Genomic DNA, 12,384 nt, shown 5'->3' with positions numbered 1-12,384 from the left:
GCCCCGTGTGCGTGAAAAAGAGCGCGCGCGGAGATCGGAACGCGCGAGAGGAACGCCAGGCGGGAAGGAGAAGGAAGAAAGGGAGAAAGGAGAGGCTTATGAGAGGATCGGCTTGAAAGGATGTGGCCTGGCCCGCGTCGACTATTCATAATCGAGAATGACAAATCTAATAGATTCCCGGCGATGCGGTCCGCCGCGCCGCGAGTCGCGAGGCGATGTCCGGCGGAGATGATGGTGGTGGCGGGCGCGGGGGAAGGGAAAGAAATGAAGAGAAAAAAGTAAAAGTGGTTTTATTCAAGGCAACGGACGTAACGCTTCATCGAGTTCGGCCCGCCAACGACGAAGACGGCGCGCCGTCGCCGTCGCCGTCGCCGTCTTCGTCGCCGACGCCGTCGTCACCGTCGACTCTTATGTATTCCGTTGTATTTAACAATAATACTCACCCTCGGGGCATGCTGTACAAAAAGAAACCCCGACACATGAATGAAGTCAAACTACTTTTACGACAAAGATTTTCGGACAATACTCATTTCGACCGTAACAACTCATAGTCACGGTCGGAATACTCGGAATGCAGATGGTTTAGTATTGTCATTGGCGCATTTAGTCGCACAGGCTAACCGCCGGACAACTGACCGAGGTATTCAGTTCCTTAGAAATCGAAACCGTAAACCGGAACGCCCGCTAATGCGCATGGGACAAGCGAATTATTCGGCGTTCATTCCCTGCATTATTCGCGCGTCTTGACCATCACGCTGATTACGGTTAAACTATTTGTCAGCCGACCTCACTTGACTCTAGGATTCAATAATTCTGAGGAATGTACGCGAGATGCGACGCCGACGAGAGAGAAAGCGCTCTCGAAATGATCCTCTTGAAAGTAATAACAGATAACAGATACAGCTTGAAACTAATAATTATCTCATACATAATTAATGTAATTGTATAATCAAATTAAGGAGAACGTCGTTAAACGATCAGGACTGAATCTTGATTGCTTAATAATATTATTCGCGTGAATTTTACGTACAATTCTTCGCCTCAGCAACGATCGTTTTCCTTAATTTGATTGTAAAATTACATTAATTATGTATGAGATAATTATTAGTTTCTAGCTGTATCTGTTATCTGTTATTACTTTCAAGAGGATCATTTCTTTAATTTGATTAATTTGATATATCATATCGGTTGTATTTCACTTATTTATTGAATATAACTGTATACTTATAATTATTTATGCGATGTATATTAACTTATGTTTATATATTTATCATTATATTTATATAATTATTATTCATACAATTTTGTATTATATTGACATTTATGTGCGTATGCTTGTTACGCTTATTGCTCGCATATGCGCGTACGTATATGCATGAATGTGAACAGACGCGAGAGCATTCGCAGGCGATAAAATTGTAAGTCGTATATGTGTATACACGTGTGTACAAGTGCACACGTACATATGCAAGAAACGGACGCAATCAACGTTCGTTGGCATCGTTAACTTTAAACTCGACTTTATATAAACATCGTGATCTGCGCGTATTATTTACACGAAGACGATACGGCGATACAGCGTCGAGCTATATAATTTTTTATAAACAATAACGCGCAGAGAGCGATCTTGCCCGCGACGTAAAATTTCCTGCTTCAATAACGGGGCTACGCATCTGATATACCTCTATCGTATGCTCTGCAAGCAAACCGGGTGCATAAAAAAAAAATATTAGTTCAGCCAGCAATTTGATAAATTACGTGACGAAATGTTTGCTTGAACGCACAATTGCGCCAAGTTCGAGACTTCTTCGGGGTTACGCGCGTCGCTTTTGCGAAATCTAAACTGCCATGCGGATAAGTACGTTTATAACAAGCGAGCGATAACGCGTATCTTTTGCGCTGTTAATTAATTATGACGAAAGTGAAAGCGCGGTATCCTCCGTCCTCTCGCGACTACGTTTACTTCATTTACTCAAGAACGTCGCCAACACGGTCGTTGTCGTTTACGTTCGAAGATTAATGGGGCAATAGACAGAGCGCCGTAAACGATCGGTCAGCGAGATAATACCACTAACGCGCTATAACGAAGCGCGTGTTTTTTGAACGCGGAGCGGACGCGCATCGCATCGTATCGTCGCCTTAAATTAAACCTAAGGTCACCTCGACCTCAGACAGCGATATATCGGAGCACATCCTATACGCTCCAAGAGAGCAAGAGAGAGAGAAGGAGAAAGAGGCGGTGTCTCGTCGCGCGATTCCGCGTGGTCTCTTCGCCTCACGTCAATCTCGGCGCTTGTTCCAATCGGATGAGAAAAAGCGGAATATCGTTCGCCGTTCGCCTTCCTAAAAAGATTTCCGCCACCGATCGAGATCCGCGCGCATACCGTTCGCGTTATAAATAATCGAAGGAGAGACGTATTGTGTGCCTATATTTAGGTGAAGCCCAGTGCGTGCCAGTATCTTGTTTGAAGCGATCAGCGGAAACAGCCTTGTACTTGGAAATCATGACCGGTCCCCCGGACGCCCGACGCTCGCCGGCGCGGCGCGGCGTGGCGTTCCTGCGGAACGAACGAGCGTCCTTCTTTCCGGCGCCAAGCTGCCGCGCCGCGGTACCATTCATCTCCGAGACAATATGTCTATCTACGACCTACGAGAAAACCAAAGGAAGGGATCGTCGTCAGCAACCCCGAGCTGAATGAAGTTATCGCGCTGTTGCGCCGGCGTTTCACACCCGTGTGCCCTCAACCCTCGGGTCCTCCGGCGTAATCCTGGCGCCGGATACAAAGTCACGCGCGTTCCACGATACCAGAAGGTTTTTTTCTGTAGAAAGGCTCTATGACCGAGGACGAATCTTGACCGTCGCGCCGAACCGAGACACGCAAATCCATAATACTATTTGTAACTCCATTTGGAACTCCCCTTTAGAAATGCGGTCGAGGGGATCTTACCCCCTGCGCGACAACGTGGTGACTTTGTGGCGCCTTTCTCGGGACATCTGCTCGGGATCCTTGCGGGGACGGTCACATAAGTTATATAGATATAGAAATACATTCTACCTAATAACATTTTAAAACGGATCTGAATGTACTTTTCTCTTTTGTGTGACAAATCGTGAATTTTCTCGGCGAACGGAAACCAACGTGCCGAAGTCTGATTGTTCATCGTCTCAAAATGTCTCCTTTATTCCCCCATCTCACGTGTCATTCATAAATGTTCGGAACCAAAAGTCTCGGAATGCGGCTCGAATAATAGCTCGGCGCATTCTTTCGCTTTTGATCGAACAGCTCCATTCGTCTCTTCGCTATACTACGTCATGGACAATACTTGTGAGATTATCCGGGATTCAAAAGTTTCGCTTGTGACGAAAATTAACTCAAATATCTCGCAACAATTCACCTTCAATCATCTAAACTACAATTTACAAAAGCTGAAAATAAGCGAGACGTGATTCCGTCACTCAACGGAAAGATGCAAAGATTGAAAGGTCTAAAATTTTTAACTATCTCGCGACGAAAAATTTAAACCAGAATCCCTAGAAAAACTTTAATCTTTCAACGGATATATGTTTACTTTTTCAGCGAATTCTTTCGCCGAATCCTCGTGCAATGCTAGGGTTTCGCTTTTTTTTTATTAATTAACATGTTTTCGGTAACGAACAAGTCGTTCAAAGAGATTGGGGAGATTTGGCGTCGTCCTTTGAACGGGCGCTATACATTTCTCACGGCTAGGCGGCTATCGGTGAGGAATATGTGTCATGTCGCGTAAACAGACTATAATAATATTACACTATAAATACACAGTCTCTCGTCGGCGAGACCGTGTGCAGGCGCCGGCGCCGACGGCCGCCGCCGGCCGTGTACATTACACGCGCCGAGGAGGCATTATCCGTCCTACGTATTCGTCGGTACTCGCTCTCTTATTCCCCCCTGTCCCCTCCGCTTTCCTCTACCCTTTTCTCTATCTTTCTCTCTACCTCCCTCTCTCACGCATGTTATCTTTACCTTCCTCGATTTATAACTCACGTCATTATTTTTCACTCTCTTGCCGCTTTTATACTCTCGACTCATCTCTCAAAATACTGCGTATTCCACGCTTAATATCCCTCTGTTCTCTCAAAGGGCTTTTGCCCTAGAATATTAATAAACGCTTTATCTATTTATCTCTCTCTCTTTTTCTCTCGTCTCCTTTTGCCGTGCCTCGCGGCCTCTTTCGCTTGTCGCGTTCATCTTCTCCCACGAGCCGACTTCTCGGGGGGCTCCGGCGTTCCTTACCAAACTGACCGGATCGCGCGACACCGCGGCGTGTAGTAACTGGCTTGGTTGAACGACCAACCGACTCGATCTCATCTTCCCATCTCCTTTCCGTCCTCTCGGGTCTTTCTCCCGTCGCCGCCCGGCGCGTAGAGGCGTGTGAGGCTGTGAGGCGAGCCGTCGACACGGCGCGACGCTTTATCTTGGAAGAAAAAGAAAAACGAAAGAGACCATATCATTCTCCCCTTTCAGTCTTATTCGATTTCTTCGCGAATCTGGACGAACGCGCGAATGACGCGGTTTCCCTTCCCGTTCACGTTTTTCTGCGCACGTGCTTATTTGTTGTAGGAGTTTATATACGCGTGGCATGCGGATTGCCGTGTAGGTGTGCGCACGAGGAAGTATTATTCGCGTCCCACACATTCGGTCGTTATTATGGCTCCAACAACTTCTCTCTCTCTCTCTCTCTCTCTCTCTTTCTCCCTTTGTCGTTTTCTTTCCGACGGAGTTAAGCCGAGTGTGTATCTCACGCGTGTAAATTACGTAGAGGAAGCGTAGCGGCGTCTCGGGTACATACCGATGAACGTAACTCCGCGACTCCGCGACCTGGTGTATCCTCGGCGTACCGGGAAACACCCTGATCTCTAGGATCAAACGGTCATATTTCTTCCGTCGCAATTCGCAATCGCGTCGCGATCGACAGGCAAACAGGCTATCTCTCCGCGTCTCTCCTCTTTTTCCTCTCCGACCGTATATCTCGCGTTTTTTTTTTCGACATTTCTCATTCAAGCGAATCCGTCGTATTCACATGATTGGCCTGTGAGACTATATCCCCCAGTCGCGGTGTCGCGGCCGCGGATATTGCGACCATCGCGGCGCCACGATTACCATACTATTATCATAAATTCTAATCGGAAAACGCTGCGAAATTTAAATATCAAACGGCGGCGCGGCGCGTGGTGTTTACCGAGACCGGGGAAAGGTGCCGGCTTTTTCTCGGCCGCGCGAGAGGAGAGCCGCGGCTTATCGTATTTGCATTAACGACCATCCGGCGTGAATTAATGGCTGATTATGCGACATTCCTGAATGCATTTACCAGCCGCGTGCGGCCCGTAACGCGCGTTCGCGCGCGCGCGCGCGCACACATACGCTATTCAATTAAATAGCCGACAAGTAGCGCGTTTTCTCTCTTCAGGTGGCCACGCACGGACGTACGTCTAATTTAAGTCAGCGCAGCGCCCACGTTCTTACGTAGCGCGGACAAACCCACATGTCCGTAAAGACACGTTAAGCGCCGCCGCCGTCGCCGCCGCCGCCCGTCGCCGCCGATCCGAACGTTTTACGACCGCGCACGCACGTCGTTAAACGACGGGAATGTTGGCGCCGTCGCATGACTTCGCGCGCGCGCGCACGGAGGTGGTACATAGCATAGCACGCAGCGTATACAGCTCCGGTCTCCGGGGAATAATGCAGCGCGAGCAGTCTGCGGCGCGCGAAAGATCGGACCACGTCCAATCTGGAGTAACAAGGAGCGAGAAGCATCCCCATCTCGTCCTCCCCCTCCCCGTCCCTCCTCCCTTGATCGCCGTTCGTTCCGTCGTCGCCGCAGCTCTCCGCTCGCCTTTACCTCGCCTCGCACCCCGCCGCCAGCCGCCGTCTCGTTTCGCGTCAGATAAAACGAGGTGTCGGCGCCCACGCCGTATCACGCCACGGAGAAATTCTCCGCGAGCGTCATTCGAACTTTTGAACGCCGTCGTTTGACGACTTCGCAAAAAATTCGCGTCATTGTCTACGGGTTTATATTATGTTGCATGTACGACGTTATTTGTAGACGATGAGATCCATTTGCGGCTCGCCGAGGAATTACGAACTCGTACCTCCTACCTGAAATCTTATTCTCGACGAATAATGACAGAATCGATGTAATCGGCAGAATTTACGCGTCCGCGAAAAGAATGCGCTGTTAGCCCCGAGAGAAAGCTTAATTTTCTCACAACTGCTTTTGATTGTCTGTCAAAATAATCAGATAAAAAAAAAATTTTTATATCATTAAGTATAAAATCATTTTTCGCGGTGAATTTCATCGAGGAAATTTCGCTTTGCTTCTGGTTTTCCTCGTTAAGACTTGCGAGAATCGAAATAGCTCATAAAGATGTTTTCAAGTCGTAGGAGACAATGTAGCGTACATTGCTTTCTTAAGATTCTCGAAGAAAAAATGTAATAGACATATAGGCGTGCGCGCTTTCTAAACTTCGCTCGTTATTTACTTCTTTTTTTTAAATCCTGAATATGTATTAGACATTCAATACACTCCCTTCCTCTCTTTGCATTTCCGACGGCACCGGATATGCTATCTACATATATAAATGCTATTTTATAGTACTTTCAAGTGAATTATCTATTCTCCGTTTTCAGAGCAAAAAGTTTACAAAAGTTGACAGACGTTTGCTTTAGTCGCGCTTTCTATATTTCGCGTCCGCTCTTATTTTCCTTTTCCCTTTGAATACTGCAGTTCATACCGTCAAATACAGACGCACGTACAGTAGTGTATTTACGCATTATCAAGATCCTCAAACACCCTCGAAAACCGTACGCGAGCAATGACAAATAATGAGAAATAAATGTCAATATATCTTCCTTCCTAATCGCATTTCCTCGCTCGTGCTAGAATTTAAAAACATGAACATCCCGTATATACTTGTTATCCTCTTGGTGCGGCCCGGAAAGTGCCGCGCGCGGAGGCGAACCAATCTGCAATATCTACCGGGATCCCACCGGCGGCTATTAGTTTCGCCAGAGAGAAGCCTGAGAGAGGCCATCCCGGCCTTTTTCCTGGGACCGGGATCCGGGATGGCCTCTCTCAGGCTTCTCTCTGGTTTCGCGCGACAACGCGCGATGGCGCGACGTGTCGCTCGAACGGTCGCGCGCGGCGGCCGCGAGCGCTGAGCGCAGCGCGCTGTCGGCTGTCGCCGCGATGTATGCGCGCCTCGTGATTTACGGGAGGAACGTGACTGAACGTGACGACGACGGCACGGCAATGCGCCGCCGTTCATGCATGGCGACGATGAAATAACGCTTTCACGAGCGCGCGAAACGATATAATCGTGGAGAGAACCGATCGGCGGAGAACACGGCAATGCGCAGCGTAATTGTGATGTGTCCGTGCAATACTGTCAACGGTCAGATCCTCGCTCTTCTCTGCAGATGTTTCTCGGTGAGTCGTTCGCCCTCCCTCCTCCCTCCCTCTCTTTGCCCCACCCCTCTGACCGCTCCTCGTGACCGCATGCCGCCGCTCGAACGAAAGTGTCGAAAGTATGCGCTTCGCACGATTGTCGGAAAAGGAACGTCGCGAACGATCGATAGCTCGCGAAGTGTCGAACAGTCATCGCGGCAGCGAATCCTCTTTCTTTCTCTTTTTCTTTTCATTCTTTATGACTATGTTCCTTTCGGAACCTGACATCGCGGTCCCGAAAACGTGTCGGGCGAATTAGCGCGGTTCGCGATAAAAAGTTCGTCCCCGTCTCTCGTCGCCCACACACGAACACGCCTTTCCGTTTCGCGCGGCGCGGCAATACGTTGCAATCCGTCCGTTTTCGTTCTGCACTTTCTGCACCTCGACCCATACCGTCTTTGCGGGTCGAACACGTATCCGCGTTCCGTTATAGGTAATGTTTCAACTGCACTCTTCCTGCGTCCAAAATAAAATTTTAAATATTTAAATATATATGTTTGCCCTCGCTTTGGTTCGCGCTTCCTGCATTTCTTCCCCTCTCCTCTTCTCCCTCTCTCATAGCCCGATCATACGCCTCTCATTTTAAATGCCAAGCGCGATCAGAAAAGTAGAAAATAAAAAGCGACGTGATCTGGTTTTCAATAATTCAAATATGGACTAAATAAAATAATAAGTATACAAGAACGAGGTCGATTATTCTACGAGTTATCGAAAGATTTTTATATAAAAAAAAAATATATAGGACATTATCTAAAGAACCGCGCGAGTTTATCGAAATCAAGCAATTATTTCTACTGTTTCCGATCCTATAAATCGGTAAGAGAAAGCGGCGGAAAATGCGAAGGGCACAAATGCAACGATCGCTATTTTGGTGGCAGAAAGTGCAGCAAACGTTGCGCGCTGCACCGAAAGTTTACACCCTGTTCGGCGGCGACGGTGGCGGCCGACGATGTTCTCGCGCTGATAGGTTAGGGGAAGTGTTGGCCGCTGCCTGCCTCGTCTCTGTTTATCCGCGTTACCGAGGTGTCCGCGTCCCGCCCGCAGGTTGTCCCCAGCGCCCGCTCGACCGCGATGAGAAATTCGTAGCGGAGGTTAGACGCCGAGGTAACCTGTCGATCGATCGGACGTGACAGCGCGGACGAGGCGTGGGATTTAAACGTGGGCTTTTAAAGTCCTCGCGGCCTCCACGTCAATTTCCGCCCGAGCCTGACACGATTACGACGAGCCTCGTATTTATTCTTTTTTTTTCTCTCTCTTTTCTGTGTTCGCCGCGACAGACCGGTCGGTTACCGTTGGTCTCGCGCGCGTCCGTGAGATACGATACTTGATACCGAGACGGACTTTTGTTGAACGCGTTTTGTCAGATTTTTCTTATATTCTACTGTTATGGAGGTCCGCGGTGACGGAATGACACAGTGACGTTGTTAAATAAGTTTGATAGATTCACGGGTTCTCTAACAGATTGTTTACACCCGTGCATTTTGTTACAGGTGCCAGGTGCCTAGAACACAGCCTGCAAAATGGGAAAATTGTTGTCGAAGATCTTTGGCAACAAGGAAATGCGCATCCTAATGTTGGGATTGGATGCGGCGGGTAAAACTAGTATCCTTTGCTACGTTGTTAATCTCAATTCCATAAACATATAATTTATTATCTATACTCGTTCTGTTTCAATTGATTTTTTCATATGATATACATTATATAACGTAGACAAGATGTATTTTAATTTGACTGTTTTTTATATTTATTTCCTTAATGAAATTATATCAGCAATATTGTATAAACTTAAACTAGGACAGTCTGTGACAACTATACCAACTGTAGGATTCAATGTAGAAACAGTTACCTATAAGAATGTTAAATTTAACGTGTGGGTGAGTATCGAGCACTTTCACGAGAATCTGTAAAGATCACCTAAAGAGAATTACCTTAACCTCGTTTGTGTTATTAATCATATGAAATGTTTCTGTTTGTTCAGGATGTAGGTGGTCAAGATAAAATACGTCCGTTATGGCGTCATTACTATACAGGAACGCAAGGACTTATTTTTGTAGTAGACTGCGCGGATCGGGATAGGATCGACGAAGCCCGCCAAGAACTTCATCGAATCATAAATGACAGGGAAATGCGGGATGCGATTATTTTAATATTCGCGAATAAACAAGATCTTCCGGATGGTAAGTTGATATTTATGGTTTTGTGTTGGTTGTAAATTAATATTTTTTAGTAGTTTTAGTAAGTAGTGTGGCGCATTGTATATATGTGCTACAGATATCTTTACATGGCTTAGCACAATATACTAATTTTCGCCAATACTTTTGTTTTCCTTTAGCTATGAAACCGCACGAAATACAGGAGAAACTGGGATTAACTAGGATACGAGATAGAAATTGGTACGTTCAGCCATCTTGTGCCACAACGGGAGACGGGCTTTACGAGGGCCTTACGTGGTTAACCAGTAATCATAAATTATGAGCAAATATTTATTTTTCACAAATTAGCTATATATACAGAGAATACACGTTTGCTTTGTATTTTTTATTTTTAATTTATCATGTGGAGGCTCCCGTTAAGACGAACAACTGACAATGATACATTTGACGACATCTTTTTTACGAGTAAAGTTATCACAGGTGCAAAAGGGGAAAAAACAAACAATATAAAGATAACTATTAATGGTGTGTTCCAATAATACTGATACTAGATGAATAGTAATTTATTGTAAACGAGGTACCAAGGGACGTGACCTTTGTTATGCTAGCTATTTATCCCATTTCATGGAAATAATTATTGAATAGAGTTACGCTAGCGGGTTTAATATCGCTCTGTACATGTAACATATTCACACAAGTGTACTGTTTCATGAGACACACAAGTTGTACAAGTTTAAAAAGAAAAAGAAAAAATTTACGAGAATCTAGTTATGATATTACACGAGGTTCACAGATTCACAAGGATTGGTATACTGTATAACTTACCTTTGCAGGATCATATCTAATATCTATGTAACTGTTATTTGAGCGGAGTTGCGTTTCTCGAGCGGAAAGTACCTCAGGTTTTTTAACGAAACGCGGCTAGATTTTTAACTTCGCAATATCTTGTTGTCAAAAAGGCTATCTCTAATGTGTACTATATAATATTCATACATACATATAGCCCGTGAGTATAATACGTAAATAAATTTACCATACCTACATTGAGGCTTTATATAGTACAGCGACATTATTTCGTTAGTAAACATTTTTGCTATTTAGAGTTCTGTGCCGAAAAATTGCTTTTAATTTATTTATTTTTTTCTTTTTTGGATGTCTTCCAACGCGCGTATTTTAATTAGATCCCTTAATTAGCATCTTTTTCCGCTTATCGTGATCACGGGTGGTCGAAATGCGATAATATCTAATCATCAGACTTATTATGATTACGCACAAGTCACAGAGTATAGGAAGCAATGCAATAAGGAGTTATCGGTTTACTGATATTGTGAGCTCAAAAACCAAAAAAAAAAAAGAAAAGAAAAGCGAGGAAAGGAAACAATGTTACAAAGAACGTAACAGCATTGAATCTGCCAATATTTTTTACTGTTTAAGTGAGTATTGGATAATAAAGCATATTAGTATTAGGTCGCAACGATCGGATCGTTAAGAGCAACATTTTAAACGGATGAGATAAATGTTTCCGTTTCATTTCTCATAGCATAATCCATAGAGTAAGACTAGTAAGAATATACTTCGAGATTCATAATTGATTCGTAGAAGTTTACAAGTGTTCAAAATGTTTGTGTATGATTATCGAATCAAATTGAGTTACGAGTAAATAATAGCGATGATATATCTTTGTAATTCATGGATGCATTGACACCTTGTTTACATTCCATGGTACATTAGCGAATTAGACTATTAGAGAAACATTTTTAGTTATATGAATGATCTTCACAATTGGATTATAACAAGAGATCTTTCCAGACGTAAGTTTGTACAACTTTCCCAACATCCGTACCATTAATATTAAGTACTCATTTAACTCACTTAAGAGATGGTGTGAATGTTGAACGCATCGTCTGTATAAAAATCATAATCAGGCTTTGGAAATGCTGAACTGTTTTCCAGAGAACGTTAGATATATTACCTAGCACTCTATGGTCACGTATTTGTACAATTTCATGAACGTAATCTCTACATTTTTTAACACTGTTTCAAGCATCGGTATCATTATCATGTACTCTCTCTCTCTCTCTCTCAATGATATAAAAAAATATATGTAATTGTGTTACGTTTTATCATCAGCTTTAGCAGAAGCCATTTTCTCATTAAATGTGATGTTATGATGTTAATTGACGAACTTTTATGTATATAAATATGTTTGATATATTCCAGTTTATGTCGAGCGTCTTATATGTTCCACATATCCATACTAATATGCTATAAAGAAAAAAATACAAATACTAATACAAATAATATAAAGAAAAAATACAATAACGAATTACATATACGCGAAAAGTTTCTCGAGGACTAATAGAAAATATTATTTCACGGCAGTTTTGATAGAAAAAAAAGGTTTATATAGGCAAGGAAAAAAGTCGCTCTAAAAAGACAATATAAGTTCCAGAAGGAAAATAAATTTAAATCTTTTTACATATATCTGTTTATTAAATAAATAAACTATTTCACTTTTTAGCATTGAGGTAAATAAGTCAGAGATAATTCTAAATTATCAACTATTTTGCTTCACTGATATCCAAAGCCTGAACGTAGCGAGAATTTTACAGCATTAAAGAAAAACCTATGATTAGTTTGTAGGAGTAATTACTGTAATTTTGTTACTACACGGCCAATTATGTCCAGTAGCAATTTAATAAATTAATGTGTTGTAGAGTTAAAGATAAGTTTCAGAGATAAAATAATG

At 43.9% G+C, this 12,384-nt stretch overlaps 1 protein-coding gene across 3 annotated transcripts; it reads left to right on the top strand.

The window, feature by feature from the left end:
* The first annotated feature begins 7,222 nt into the window (after nucleotides 1-7,222).
* Nucleotides 7,223-10,999, top strand: Arf51f (ADP-ribosylation factor 6). 3 transcript variants are annotated; one of them, XM_071770925.1, is made up of 5 exons: nucleotides 7,223-7,464; nucleotides 8,973-9,084; nucleotides 9,253-9,356; nucleotides 9,461-9,659; nucleotides 9,815-10,999. In XM_071770925.1, exons 2-5 carry the CDS (start codon nucleotides 9,003-9,005, stop codon nucleotides 9,955-9,957), a joined length of 528 nt encoding a protein of 175 aa, XP_071627026.1. In that variant the 5' UTR covers nucleotides 7,223-7,464; nucleotides 8,973-9,002; the 3' UTR covers nucleotides 9,958-10,999. The 3 variants fall into 3 exon arrangements, with proteins under 3 accessions (XP_071627026.1, XP_071627025.1, XP_071627028.1); XM_071770924.1 differs by lacking the exon at nucleotides 7,223-7,464 and adding an exon at nucleotides 8,408-8,586; XM_071770927.1 differs by lacking the exon at nucleotides 7,223-7,464 and adding an exon at nucleotides 8,677-8,711.
* The last annotated feature ends 1,385 nt before the right edge of the window (nucleotides 11,000-12,384 follow it).

This window comes from Temnothorax longispinosus, chromosome 2 (genome assembly GCF_030848805.1).
Source record: "Temnothorax longispinosus isolate EJ_2023e chromosome 2, Tlon_JGU_v1, whole genome shotgun sequence".
Taxonomy (NCBI): Eukaryota; Metazoa; Arthropoda; class Insecta; order Hymenoptera; family Formicidae; genus Temnothorax; species Temnothorax longispinosus.
Note: the sequence above shows the minus strand (reverse complement) of the source record. Positions and strands in the feature narration are given on the sequence as shown.

Bases quoted from the DNA above. Each gene is read 5' to 3' on its own strand.
- Arf51f (XM_071770925.1), top strand. From the start codon at position 9,003: ATGGGAAAATTGTTGTCGAAGATCTTTGGCAACAAGGAAATGCGCATC. The intron at 9,085-9,252 runs GTATCCTTTGCT...AAATTATATCAG, and splicing joins GGATGCGGCGGGTAAAACTA to CAATATTGTATAAACTTAAA. The intron at 9,357-9,460 runs GTGAGTATCGAG...CTGTTTGTTCAG, and splicing joins ATGTTAAATTTAACGTGTGG to GATGTAGGTGGTCAAGATAA.